The following is a 14,872-nucleotide window of genomic DNA, read 5'->3' on the forward strand; positions in this document are numbered from 1 at the left end:
CAAAAAATAACATATATTGTATATGCTCTAAAATTGCAGGGTGTGGGGCTCATCCCTGCCCGTCGACCTTCAACGCGGACCAGTAAGACTGCCCCCTTGGGCCCGTCATCATCGCCATCGTCTGGAGCTAGCCGCCTGCGACGGGGCTGTTTCCTTTTATCTCTCACACACATATACATACATACACACATATATGTATTGAGGTCCATCCCTACACCCTAGGTCCATTCCTTTACTCATCCTCAGATCCGCAGACGTGGACGCTATGTAACGGATCATCCTTTGAAGACTACTCTCATCCACACATAATAGCCTAAATAAAAACCCATAAAAATACATAATATCAGAGAGGACGAAAAAGGAAATACGTAAAAACAGTGTTGATAGCACTACTGTTCAAAGCCGGTCAAAAAAGGACACTTTCTTTCTTGTCAAAAATGCAATCTCTCTCAAATGCCTAATTACGATAATAAAAAGTTATTTTGAATACTTATTTTTTTATTTCAAAAATTAAAAATTGACATATATAGAGATGTATAAAAAGTCAGCCGTCCTTCTAAATCCATAAATACCCACCACGAATCACAAACTCTTAAACCTCCCATAAAAACCCCATCTCCCCTTCTCTCTCTACACTCCTTTTCTTTTCTCTCTCTAAAACTAAAACCTCACGCTTAAGAAAAAAAAAAAAAAAAAAACAGAGGTTGGTTTCAAAATTCAAAAATAAAAAAATGTGTCAGCAACCTTCATCTCCTCATTGCAATTGTAACCCAGCCGACCAAGACACAAACATATTCGACCCGTTTTTGCTACCAAAACCCATCAAACAATCCCCAGAACCAATCACACCAACTCTTGGTCATCACCAACAATTCAACAAGCCACACAACAAGAACAAAACTCATCTTTCATTAGCCATAAATGAAGCCATTTCAATAGCCAAAATCGCTATCCCGATGATCCTCACGGGTCTCTTGCTCTATTCACGCTCAATGATATCGATGTTGTTCTTAGGCCACCTCGGCGAGCTAGCACTCGCAGGCGGTTCGTTGGCAGTCGGGTTCGCTAACATCACAGGTTACTCGGTTCTATCCGGTTTAGCCATGGGCATGGAGCCCATTTGTGGCCAAGCTTTTGGTGCCAAAAGACACACTCTTCTTGGTCTTTGTTTACAAAGAACCGTTCTGTTATTGACTCTAGTGTCGTTACCGATTGCGGTTTTGTGGCTTAACATGAAAACCATCTTGCTTTTTTGTGGGCAAGATGAAGAAATTGCAACACAAGCTCAAACTTATCTTTTATACTCTCTTCCTGATCTTTTGGCTCAATCTTTATTACACCCATTGCGAATTTACCTCCGTTCGCAATCGATAACTCTGCCGCTCACATTCTGTGCATCGCTTTCGATCTTTCTTCACATGCCCATTAACTATTATCTTGTGAAGTATCTAAATTTGGGGATTGAAGGTGTTGCAATTGGTAGTGTGTGGACGAATTTCAATCTTGTTGCTTCATTGGTGGTTTACATATTAATTTCGGGTGTTTACAAGAAAACATGGGGAGGTGTTACGAGAGAATGTCTTAAAGGGTGGAAATCGTTGCTAAATTTAGCGATTCCGAGTTGTATATCGGTTTGTCTCGAATGGTGGTGGTACGAGATCATGATATTGTTATGTGGGCTATTGGTTAACCCGCGAGCCACCGTGGCTTCGATGGGGATTTTGATTCAAACGACCGCGTTAATCTACATATTCCCGTCTTCGTTGAGTTTCAGCGTGTCGACTCGGGTTGGTAACGCATTGGGCGCGGGTCAGCCCGATAAGGCGAAACGGGCCGCCATTGTCGGGCTGTCGTGTAGCTTTTTCTTGGGGTTTTCGGCTCTGTTTTTCGCGGCTAGCGTGAGGAATATATGGGCGACTATGTTCACGCAAGATAAAGAAATCATCGCATTGACGGCCATGGTTCTTCCGATAATCGGGCTCTGCGAGCTGGGAAACTGCCCGCAGACGACAGGGTGCGGTGTCCTAAGAGGCACCGCTCGCCCGAAAATCGGAGCGCATATTAATTTAGGGTGTTTTTATTCGGTGGGTATGCCAGTGGCGGTTGTGTTGGGATTCTTTATGGGCTTTGATTTCGAAGGTTTGTGGTTGGGGATGTTGGCGGCGCAGATGTCCTGCGTGGTTGCGATGTTGGTGGCTTTGGGGCGTACGGATTGGGGGTTTGAAGCCGAAAGAGCGAAGGAGCTGACGCTCGGCAGCGACGGCGACGACAGTGACAAAACTGTTGTAAAAGTTGTTACTGACGACGAAGAAATTAAGAAAGAAGAGTACAAGTTGATGCAACCTCAAAACAAGGAGGAAGAATCTCTGGGTTTTGGGCCAGATTTAGTTTAATATTTGTGAATTATTCGCGAATGTTGGGAGGTTTAGCATACGTTGTCTTAACTGTGTCCATGCTAGAGAGCCCCTCGCACGATAGATTCTCAATTTAAACCCCTCAATGAGAAACCCCCATCATCCAGACTCGAATTTGAGACTTGGAGGGAAAACTCACCCGAGCCCACCATAGATAGAACTTTATATAATTTTTATTATTTTTTTATTTTTGTAATTTGGGTAATGTGTTGTACAGTAGTAGCATATAGGGTGGATCAATTTGCACCATGGTTTAATTAAAGACAATCAATTTTTAGAATTTATTTTTACTGTTTCTATAATTTATATTTTTCCTTCAAAAATTGGAAATGAGGAGAATATTTGATACGGCTGATATAATGTTTAGTTCACACGCCATGAAGGAAAAGATGAAACTGTGTGACAAGTTAACCACTATCAAAATATTGTTTCTCATTTAGCAGTATATATAAAAATAAACATATACCTCAATTGTAATAGAATATTGTGCATATGTATCTTATAAGAGTGTTCAAGTTTGGGTGGCATTAGAAAAAATATCAATAAAACAAATTCTGATAAGTAAAATATGTGGGCCCTATCACCTTCTTCCTATTCACCTCTGTCAATTCTTTGGCGGAGGCCATGGATAGCCCCCTCCCCCTCCCCCCCTCCTAACGGAGGCAGACGGTGTTAGAGCGCCACCCAGTTAAGATGACTGGAGTGTCAGGCGCTAGCCCACACCATTTAGTCTAACCCATAAAAAGATATGTTGGTGCGTATAGACATGAAATTGACCTAATATAATTTTAACAACTACAAGTCATGTTATTAATCACACAATGTAATTTCTCTTTTATAAAAGGAAGAGTAAACTGTCATTTTGGTCCCTGAGGTTTGGTCACTTTTGCCATTTTAGTCCAAAACTCAAACTTTTTGCATCTGGGTCCCTGTGGTTCCAGTTTTATTGCCATTTTGGTCCAAAAATGAAATCAGGTCATATTTGTCTTATAAAATCCTGCACTTATGTCATTTCTCTCAGGGGCAAATCAGGTCATATTTGTCTTATAAAATATGGTATTTATTTATAAAAAGAAATGATCATTTGCCCCTGCGGAAAAGGACAAAATAGCATAATTTTACAAGACAAATATGACCTGATTTCATTTTTGGACCAAAATGGCAATAAAACTGAAACCACAGGGACCCAGATGCAAAAAGTTTGAGTTTTGGACTAAAGTGGCAAAAGTGACCAAACCATAGGGACTAAAATGGCAGTTTACTCTAAAAGGAATATTGGATTTTAATAACCTCAAATATTCGCCATTGGCCGACAACAGTCTCAACTTTAAAAATAACCACTGACAGTCCTAACTTTTAACATATTGACATTCAATGGACCCTAACATAACCCTGACGCTGTTAGTCTCCGACCATCGGAAAACTCATTTTTACTGGAAAACTCAACATTTTTGTCCCGAACCTTTTTGTAACCTTATTATGGACCTTTGTGAACCTTTTTCTAGTAAAAACTCAATTATTAAAGTCACCGGAAAACTACTTTTTCGCCGGAAAGTTTCTTTTTCACCGGAAAAATCAACTTTTTGGCCGGAAAACTCAACATTTTCGTCCCAAACCTCTTTGTAACCATAGATCGGACATTAATTAGAAACCTTTTTGTGGACAAAAACGGTTTTCCGGCGACCGGAGACTAACGACGTTAGGGTTCTGTTAGTCAGATCCATTGATGGCCAATATGTTAATAGTTGGGACTGATAGTGGTTATTTTTTAAGTTTGAACTGTTGGCGGCCAACGACGAATAGTTGGGATTATTAAAATCCCATATTCCTTTATAAAGAGAAACCACAATCCAAAATTCATATTTATTGGTTGAAAATTGAAACATAGAGAAATAACAATTCAATTTATATTGGTTTAAAGTCCGATTCCATCCAAACATCAAACTGTCTATGTAATTAAACGTAGATAGTTACAATGAAATGTATAACATTATGTAATTAGAGGCATTTTTATGTAATGTTTCTACCAACTCAGTCACTTGATTTAATATATTTTGAATAATCGCAATTATTGTCCATAAACAAGAGCTGACATTTTGCTGAAAGTCAGATTCTTAACTTCTACTTTTATTAATATTTAAACCAGTCAGAATATTGTTTTAATATTGTCGCTACTTATATTTAGAATATTGTTTGGAAATTAAAATTAGAATATTATGCATAAAGTGTTTTTAACACTTCACACGTTCAAAGAAGCCATATTACAAATACATATATCCTTTTTAACTTGGCCGTTAGGCGCATTATTTTTTAAACAAAAACATTGAATAATAATAAGTCTCCTGTTATTAGTATATGCATTTTTTTCATTTTTTGACGAGGGGTATAACTTATTTAGGAATGCAGCAAGTCAAAGTCAAAGGTTTGACTGTAACCTGGCATTTTAATTTGTTAGAGATTGCCGCATGTTTGCATATGGAAATGGAATGCGGCCACGAAGAAGATAAGAGGGCCGGCTCTCATCTTAACAATTTATAATTTTATTTAATTATTTATTTTTTTGTTGACTTTTTATGTCAATTAGTTATAAGACATATTTCTTCAATATAGGAGTAACCTTGCAGGCACTGGTATGATAATTAATATATAATATACCTTTTTTACTTACGGAGAAGTCAATATTATATTATAATCAATCGGCCTAGCAAGTTACTAGAGTCAACCAAACCAAACCAAAATATAAAACATCAAAGTTTGCCTCTAGGAGTCCATGGCCTTATACAATGATTACAGAATATCAAATTTGCACCATTTATCTCAATTAGTTGATCCTAGTTTTGCAATTTGTCTCCTCATATTAAATGGTTTGGCCGAGAGTACGAGGTTGCTCCCAACTTTCCAGATTTGTAAAAAATAGCCTATTATTATCATTCACTTGGGTTATTTTATTGTTGGGCTGTTATGTTGATCTGTTTATGATCATTTATTATTTGGGCTTCTCTTATTTGGGCTTCAAGCCTGGTTGTTATGTTGCAGAAAATATCTAAGGGGTGTTTTGTAACTTGGAGGGCTGTTCGTGATCTTTGCTGATTGTTATGGACTTATGTGAAAGTTTGGAGTATAAAAGGCTGCTTTCTCTCTCTTCATCATTCAGTTAGCTTAGATCTCATCTTTGTTCTCTCTGGATTCTCCGATTAGGGTTTCTGTTGTACTTTGAAGAGTTTTGTGATAGTCTCTCACCTGTATCTGAGAGATCTATCTTGTTATGTTGATGATCATCTGTGGATGATCATCATAGTTTGTATTGTTGTTTGTATCTTGTACTTGATCTTACGTTTGTAAGATCTGATCTCATTATTGTGAGATCTTTGGGTATTTTGGGGGGTAAAGCTTTTGGGTTGGTTAAATAAGATTTTGGTCACTTGTTTTGTCGCTATTTCTGCTGTTCATTTGTGTTTGTGTTCATTCCATAAAATTCTACATGGTATCAGAGCTTTAAAGCTCTTGGTACTGTTTATTTCCGCTGTGTTAATCTGATTCTGTTGATTGTTGTGCAGATCTGGTGTTGTGGTGGTTAGATCTTCTGGATCTTGCAAGATTTGTTGACTCTCAAACCCTAGCTAGGGTTTCTTGTATCTGTGTGAAGAACTGTGTTGGTCTCTAAACTCTCGAAGGTTTAGGGCAAACTGACCAGTTGATTTGTTCTTGATATTGTTTGGAACTTCAGATCCGTTTAAGATCTGGTGTTCTTGGATTGCTTGCACCCACTGTGAGATCCTTCTATCTCCCCTCTTTACTTTCTGTTGGTTGGTTGATTAGTTGAAGTCGGGGTAGTGAGGACCGGCACTTGATTGTTTCTTGGTTGTTGTTTTTGTTTAGTCTTGGCTCCTGTATAAAGACCTGTCCAGGCACTATAAGTGACGAACCTGGAATCTGGACACTGATACAGCTTCGCCTTAGGGTTTATTTGTTTCATTCTTGTGTTGTTCTTTTGTGTGATTATTTGTTCTGTCTACCATGAGTGATAAAAGTGATAGTTCTGGGCCGTCCCAGACTTTGATTAGTAAACTTGATATTGGTGATCCCTTGTTTTTACATCCTAGTGATTCTAGTTCTTTAACGATTGTTGGTATAAAATTAAAAGGAACAGAAAACTATAGGGTGTGGTCTAGTGCTATGAAATTAGCTCTTGAAGCCAAAAATAAATTTGGCTTCATAGATGGTAAGTGTAAAAAAAAATACTGAAGATGATGTTTTAGGAAGTCAGTGGGACAGGTGTAACTCTGTTGTGCTGAGTTGGTTGTTAAACTCTGTTTCTGAGGAGTTATATCTAGGACAAGTTTTCTCTAAGTTAGCCTCTGAAGTGTGGGTTGATTTAAAAGAAACTTATGACAAGGTTGATGGCTCTGTAGTTTATGATTTGTATAAAAAAATTAATTGCATTACTCAAAATGGTAGTTCAGTTTCTGAGTATTATCATAAACTTAACACTATGTGGAAACAGTTTGATTCTGTTGTTCAACTGCCCACATGCTCTTGTCAAGCTGCAAAAGATTATAATGATTTTTCTATGCTTATAAAATTGATGCAGTTTCTTATGGGTCTAGATGATATATATCAACCTGTAAGAACTAACTTGTTAACTAGAGAGCCATTACCAACTGTCAAAGTTGCTTTTTCTATTGTGTCTAGAGAAGAATCACATAGAAATTCAAGTACTGGAACTAAAAGTCAAAATGTGTCATTTGTTGCTAAAGGAAGTCAATCATTTGATCAAAGGAAAAAAGAGTTTAGAGGTCCTAATCCTAATTTCAAATGTACACATTGTAATAAACTTGGTCATACTAATGATAGGTGTTATGAATTGGTTGGGTATCCTCCAGGTTTCAAAAAGAAACCTGGAGGTCAGAGTGGAAAAAGTGGTTCTAATAATAGGTCAAATGTTTCATCTGTATCTGCTCCTTCTTTGTCTCCTTTTACCCCAGAGCAGGTTGCAAAGCTTCTTAGTCTTGTTGGTGAGAAAACTAGTTCTGATCCTCAAGGATCTAATATGGGAGGTGAGTTTAGTAATTTTTCTTCTGTCATGAGTAAATTTGTTAGTTGTTCTAGTTTAATAAACTTTGGTTTTGATAGTAATTGGATTTGTGATTCTGGTGCTAATCAACATATGGTAAAATCTGATAAGGATATGTTTAATTGTGTTGATGTTTCTGAGTATGACTTAACTGTGTCACATCCTAATGGAACTAAGGCTAAAGTTTCTAAAATTGGTTGCATTAATCTTGCAAAAGGAGTTGTTTTACATGATGTCTTCTATGTTCCTGATTACAGTGTTAATCTCTTATCAGTGCATAAACTGTCTAAGGATAGTAAAATCAATGTTGTTTTTAATGAATATTCTTGTTTACTTCAGGATTCGAAATCAGGGAGAATCCTGGTGACTGGTAAACAGGATAATGGGCTGTATTTTGTGAATAAAAATGGTAATAATTCTGTGAATTTGTGTTTCAATAGTGTTAATAATTGTAATCTTTGGCACAGCAGATTAGGTCATCCTGCTGATCAGGTCTTGTCAATTTTAAAAGATGAAATAGGTGTGGTTGATGTGTTTAAACATACTTGTGAAGTCTGTCATAGAGCCAAACAAACTAGAATGCCATTTCCTCTAAGTGAACATAAAACTAAAAATGTAGGTGATGTTATTCATTTAGATGTCTGGGGTCCTTATAAAGTTACTAGTAAAGATGGTTATAAGTACTTCTTAACTGTTGTTGATGATTATTCTAGAGCAGTTTGGTGTTATTTGTTAAAAAGTAAGATGGAAGTTTTTGAAAACATTGAAAACTTTTATCAACTTGTGTTAACTCAGTTTAAGAAGAAAGTTAAAATCTTTAGAAGTGATAATGGCACTGAGTTTGTTAACAATAAAATGGATGTGTTTTGCAAAACAAAAGGTATTCTACATCAAACATCTTGTGCTTATACACCTCAGCAAAATGGTGTTGCTGAGAGAAAGCATAGGCATCTTTTAAATTTGGCAAGATCCTTGTTGTTTCAAAGTGGTGTTCCTCTTAGTTTTTGGGCTGATTGTGTGTTAACTGCTGTTTATATTATTAACAGGTTACCCTCCTCTGTGCTTCTAGGAAAGAGTCCTTATGAGTTAATGTTTGGATTTAAGCCCTCTTATGCTCATCTTAGAGTTTTTGGTTGCTTGTGCTTTAGCACTGTTTTAAATGATTTAGATAAATTTGCTTTTAATTCTGAAAAATGTATCTTGATTGGTTATTCAAATGTTAAAAAAGGTTATAAGCTTTGGAGTTTAGATAATAAAAGAGAATTTTACTCAAGAGATGTAAAGTTTTATGAAACTGTTTTCCCTTATAAGTCACAACAATTAACCAATCAAGATAAGTATGTTTCAGAAAGTGTAAATCAATTAAACTTCTTTGACAGTGTTGAAACTTCAACCATTAACTCTATAAATCCCAATGATGAAGAGGGGAACAATGATTCTCATGAGGTTGCTGGTAGTGATCAGCAATCATTCCCCTCTACATCTGCCACTCCAACTGATGCTGAACAGCCTTGTTCAACCAGTGGAGTTGAAAGTAGTAGTAGTAGTGAAGGATTTGATAGGGCTGAGAACACTGGAACCTTAAATGATGAGAATAACCTATCTGAGGGAAATAGATCTAATGTTAGAAGGTCAATTAGAAATCCTACTTTACCAAAAAGGTTTGAAGATTTTGTTCTTAACAGCAAAACCAAGTATAGTTTAGATAAAGTTGTTAAATATTCCTCTTTATCTGCTGAAAATTTGTGTTTTACTACTGTGTTAAATAAAACTTCTGAACCAACTTGTTATGAGGAAGCAGCCAAAGATCCCAGGTGGGTTGAGGCTATGAACAAAGAAATGGAAGCTTTGTTCAGAAATAACACCTGGACTTTAACTGATCTTCCTCAAAACAGAAAGGCTATAGGATGTAAGTGGGTCTATAGAATTAAGTATAAGTCTAATGGGGAAATTGAAAGATTTAAAGCCAGGCTTGTTGCTAAAGGCTTTAATCAAAGAGAAGGGTTAGATTTTGGAGAAACCTTCTCACCTGTTGTTAAAATGGTAACCATTAGAACTGTTGTTACATTAGCTGTTCATTATAAGTGGCCTTTGTATCAATTAGATGTGGACAATGCATTTTTGCATGGATCCATTACTGAAGATGTATATATGAAACTGCCACAAGGGTATTATTCTAAAAATGAAACTAAGGTGTGTAAATTGATTAAATCTTTATATGGCCTTAAACAGGCACCTAGGAAATGGAATGAAAGGTTGACTGATGTGTTGTTAAAATCTGGCTTTATTCAAAGCAAGTGTGATCATTCCTTGTTTATTTTTAACAAAAAAAGGTGTTACTGTTTTCCTACTTGTATATGTTGATGATGTGGTGTTAACTGGAAATTCTGTTGTTGAGATTGAACGTATTAAAAAGATTTTGAATGACACTTTTAAAATAAAAGATCTAGGTGTTTTGAAATATTTTCTGGGAATTGAAGTTTTATATGATAATGATGAGGTTTTTTTTAGTCAAAGAAAGTATTGTTTAGAACTTTTAAATGAATTTGGATACTTAGGATGTAAACCTGTAAATACTCCTATTGAACAAAGTTATTTGGTTACATCTAAAGTTGATAAAAATCATGAGCAGCTAGCTAATGTAACTGGGTTTCAAAAACTGATAGGCAAACTGATATATTTGTCTTTAACAAGACCTGATATCAGTTATACAGTTCAATTTTTAAGTCAGTTTATGCATTCTCCAAAAGAGGTTCACTTGTCTTTAGCATTACGATTATTAAGATACTTAAAGCTAAGTCCTGGTAAAGGAATTAGTTTTCGAAAAACTGATGAGTTGAATTTGTTTGGATATGCTGATTCTGACTGGGCTAAGTGTTTAAATACTCGAAAATCTGTTACTGGTTATTGTGTGTTTTTAGGAACAAGTCTTGTTTCTTGGAAAAGTAAGAAACAAAATATTGTTTCTAGATCAACTGCTGAAGCCGAATATAGGGCTATGTGCTCTATTACTTGTGAACTTATGTGGATTAAAAATTTGTTGTCTGAACTGGGTGTTAATTGTTCAATACCTATGCCTCTATTTTGTGATAGTCAAGCTGCTTTATCTATAGCAGCTAATCCAGTGTTCCATGAAAGAACCAAACACTTTGAGCTTGACTTACATTTTTTAAGAGAAAAAGTTGCTGATGGTATTATCAAAACTGAAAAGGTTGATTCAGAGAATCAACTTGCTGATGTGTTTACAAAAGGTCTTAGTGTTTACCAACATGAGACTGCTTGTAAAAGACTGGGATTGGTTGACCTGTTTCACCCAACTGAATGAAGGGGGGATGTAAAAAATAGCCTATTATTATCATTCACTTGGGTTATTTTATTGTTGGGCTGTTATGTTGATCTGTTTATGATCATTTATTATTTGGGCTTCTCTTATTTGGGCTTCAAGCCTGGTTGTTATGTTGCAGAAAATATCTAAGGGGTGTTTTGTAACTTGGAGGGCTGTTCGTGATCTTTGCTGATTGTTATGGACTTATGTGAAAGTTTGGAGTATAAAAGGCTGCTTTCTCTCTCTTCATCATTCAGTTAGCTTAGATCTCATCTTTGTTCTCTCTGGATTCTCCGATTAGGGTTTCTGTTGTACTTTGAAGAGTTTTGTGATAGTCTCTCACCTGTATCTGAGAGATCTATCTTGTTATGTTGATGATCATCTGTGGATGATCATCATAGTTTGTATTGTTGTTTGTATCTTGTACTTGATCTTACGTTTGTAAGATCTGATCTCATTATTGTGAGATCTTTGGGTATTTTGGGGGGTAAAGCTTTTGGGTTGGTTAAATAAGATTTTGGTCACTTGTTTTGTCGCTATTTCTGCTGTTCATTTGTGTTTGTGTTCATTCCATAAAATTCTACAAGATTCCCCAACAAGCCGTGTACTAGATAAGTTCAGGTGCTTGTGACATTACAAAACATCATGAACTATCACGAATTGAAAAGGCAATAATTGGAGAAATGTTGCACCACGAGGCAATCCACTGCCAAATTATGGTTGCCGAATAGCATGATGATAGCAAGTGTTTCAGGGTTTTGTTTCCTTCGTCACACAGGGGGCACTCAACAGTAGGCACCTGTATATTTCTTCTAGCAAGGGCCGTCGTTCCATAATTTGGAAATTAATAACGTAAATAATAATTTGCTATATATATTTTTTCTATATGCATTTACTCAATTTGGAAATTAATCAAGTAAAAAAGAGTAAATATAAGGATAAATTAAAGCAACAAGAGCATGTAGTTATTATATCATAAGGAGAAAAACTTGAATTGTTTCAACTTGTTTTATATTTAGACTACACTTGAATTATTTCAAAAATAAGAGTAAATATAGTCTATTTCAACTTGGAATTATTTATATCATAAGGAGAAAAACTTATAGTTATTATATAAAATAAAATAAATGCAGAAAATCGCATTTGAGTTTATGACGAAAGATCTTTATTTTATCGTTATATTAATAATAATATCCCATTATCATTATAATAATTTCTGAAATAATTGAAAGGTTGTGAGTTGTGACATGTAAATACAGAACACACGGTTTCAGTTATTCTTCAATCCTCAATTCGTCATCATGGTTGAATAAGACTTAACATGAATTTTGTTTAAATATTATTTTTTCTTGATCTTTTCTCGCATTCCTGTGTCCCTTCAGCTTCCCAAAAATATTGGAAACAATTGCATGATTCAAATGTTGCCCCCGCATGCATCACTAACATTAACATAGATAATAATGAGTTATATGGGCACAAAATATATACATATTATATAAACTATGCATGAAAGTCTTAAGATAATGTTTAATAGCTTTTTGAATTGAAAGATGAATTATTGAATTGTATAATAGCTCGAACCATGCATTTTTATTCAATTAGCTATTGTTTATTGCTAGCCTTTTGCTAGTTTTTATACAACATATACACAACCATCTTAACGACGCCTACTATAAGGTGTTGTTTATTGTTTCAGAGGTAAAACGTCTACAGTCTGCGGACCACATCTGCAGACATCTGTAGCAGAAGAGGTAGACCAAACCTCTGCAGTCTACAACAAGAAGACTGTTTTTAACTTCTGCAAAAATTAACATCAAACAATCACAACAATTAACATCAAAGAATCTGAACAATTAACACCAAACAAATTGAACAATTAACATCAAACTCAAAAGATTAACATCCTACACAAAAGATTAACATTCTACACAATAATTCCCACAAAATTACAAGAAAATCATGAACAAAAACAGATAATTCATACCCAAATATAGCTTCTTGAAGAAACATATTAAACAAAACAATTAGAACATACCCATACCAGATTTCTTAAAAAAGATCAAAGCTTTGAAAGAAAAACTCAAAAGATTAACATCCAACACAACAATTCCCACAAAATTACAAGAAAATCATAAACTAAACTGATAATTCATACCCAAATATAGATTAGAATGATATTAAACAAAACAATTAAAGCATACCCAAACAATTCCATAAAAAAGGTCAATTTCACAAACCCACTTGTCAAAATTGAATCTTTACTCACTTTTCGCACTTTAATTTGGGCTCTTTTAGCATAACTGAAGTTGGGTTTTCTTGATTTTGTGTGTATATTCTGTTTGGTTTGTGTTCAGGCAGATACAACAGCAGTTTTAGGATCCCTTTGAATGTAAGATCAATGTAAGATCCCTTTGAAGGCAGCGACGGCGGGGAGGGGAGGGGCGGCAGAGGTGGAGGGGGTGGCGGAGAAGGTTGAACGGCTGGAGGGGGTGAACGATGGAGAAGGTTGAACGGTTGGAGGGGGTGAACGACGGTGGAAGGGCGGCGGAGGTGGAGGGGGTGGCGGAGGAGGTGAGGTGTCGCTGGAGAAGTGAGATGGGTGTTAGGGTTTTGGGCCTTGAAAGAGAGAAGTGTTTTGAAGAGTTTTGAAGAGGTTGGTCCAGATTTGCACGAGGAAGACCTCTAGAAGAGTTTTTTTAGTGAAATCTCTTCCAAAAAACAAACACGGTGCAGACCCAAAGGTCTGCGCGTGGTCTGTGCGCCGCAGACATAAAAGGTCAGGAAGTACTTCTTGCGAAAAACAAACACCCCCTAAGTAATACAAGTTGAAGGCTCTAAAAGTAGATAAAGATCGAGTATATGGTTCCATAGATAAAACAATAAATAACTTAATTAAATGCTCCTATGCTTTCATAATATATGATTTTAGAACTACATAATAACTTAATTAAATGCTCCTATATTTTCATTTTCATAATATATGATTTTAGAACTACATTATTTAATTATTGTTCATGAAGGGTATCTTCTTACTGGATCAGGTTAAGTTTAATTATTATCATTGATAATTTGTTAATAGCATGCATATCCATGAATTATTCAAATGTTAGGGGTCATGTTTAGTTTAGTCATTGTTTACTCTTTGATAACCAATTACGTCCCTTGGAACACCTCTAGTTTGTGCCCTTCACTTGCTACAAGGGGTCATGCATCTTTTTAAGGTTGATCCCGGCCATCAAGGAACGATAACATAAACAAAAGTTTGGCTCCAATATAATAAAAGATTACAAGACATGTAGTTTTCATATTAAGGTAAAATACAGAGCCGGCCCTATGTGTATATAAACCTAGGCCCAAGCCTAGGGCCACCAAATTTGAAGGGCCACCAAATTTTCTAATAGATCAGGCCCAAATCTCTCATCTATGAACATTATATAAACCTAATAACCCAATTCTAATAGATCAGGGGTGTATTTGCCAATTTGAATCTCATGTTTAGGGATTATGCTTATTTCATTAGTTGCTGATTTTAAGTTGTTAAATTAGGGCTAATTTGATGATTTTAAGTTGTTGAATTAGGGCTAATTTGCTGATTTCAGTTTGTTATTTAGGCCTTTAGGGCTTATTTGATTATTTTAAATTGTTGAATTAGGGTTGATTTTAAGTTGTTGAATTAGGGCTAATTTGTTGAATTGGGGCTAATTACGATAATTTCATCAAACAATTTGCCTCGGTTAAAGCTAGAAAAGTAGTTTTTATTTAAAGATATACTATAATTATAGAAAACATATGACTTTCAAAAAAAACTATGCGAATTATAAACTTTTTAGTTTATAATTGCCGGTCCCAAGCCCGGATAAATGAGGAGGGTTTTGTTACTAAATATGTTGAAAATGATAATTTTGCAAAAGGGCCACCACTTCGTAGTTCGATTAGGGCCTCCGAAAACGTAGGAACGGCACTGGTAAAATATGCCTAGTAATATTATTAATTATGATGCCCGTACCATCTAACATTTATAATTGATGGATACAATTAAAAACATGACATTTTGCAAAT

General features: G+C 35.6%; 1 protein-coding gene and 1 long non-coding RNA gene across 3 annotated transcripts; one reads left to right on the top strand and one right to left on the bottom strand.

Annotated features, from left to right (window-relative positions):
• Positions 1 to 657: 657 nt before the first annotated feature.
• Positions 658 to 2,711, top strand: LOC110905086 (protein DETOXIFICATION 49). The gene has a single exon (XM_022150967.2). The coding sequence runs from the start codon at positions 732 to 734 to the stop codon at positions 2,391 to 2,393; it is 1,662 nt and encodes a 553-aa protein (XP_022006659.1). The 5' UTR covers positions 658 to 731; the 3' UTR covers positions 2,394 to 2,711.
• A 9,356-nt stretch (positions 2,712 to 12,067) lies between these two features.
• On the bottom strand, positions 12,068 to 13,612 carry LOC110905087. 2 transcript variants are annotated; one of them, XR_002572914.2, is made up of 2 exons: positions 13,015 to 13,612; positions 12,068 to 12,252 (listed from the first exon to the last, which is right to left on the bottom strand). It is a non-coding gene; the product is annotated as an uncharacterized LOC110905087 (long non-coding RNA). The 2 variants fall into 2 exon arrangements; XR_002572915.2 differs by lacking the exon at positions 12,068 to 12,252 and adding an exon at positions 12,335 to 12,611.
• Between the last annotated feature and the right edge of the window lie 1,260 nt (positions 13,613 to 14,872).

This window comes from Helianthus annuus, chromosome 14, assembly GCF_002127325.2.
Source record: "Helianthus annuus cultivar XRQ/B chromosome 14, HanXRQr2.0-SUNRISE, whole genome shotgun sequence".
NCBI classification, from domain to species: domain Eukaryota; kingdom Viridiplantae; phylum Streptophyta; class Magnoliopsida; order Asterales; family Asteraceae; genus Helianthus; species Helianthus annuus.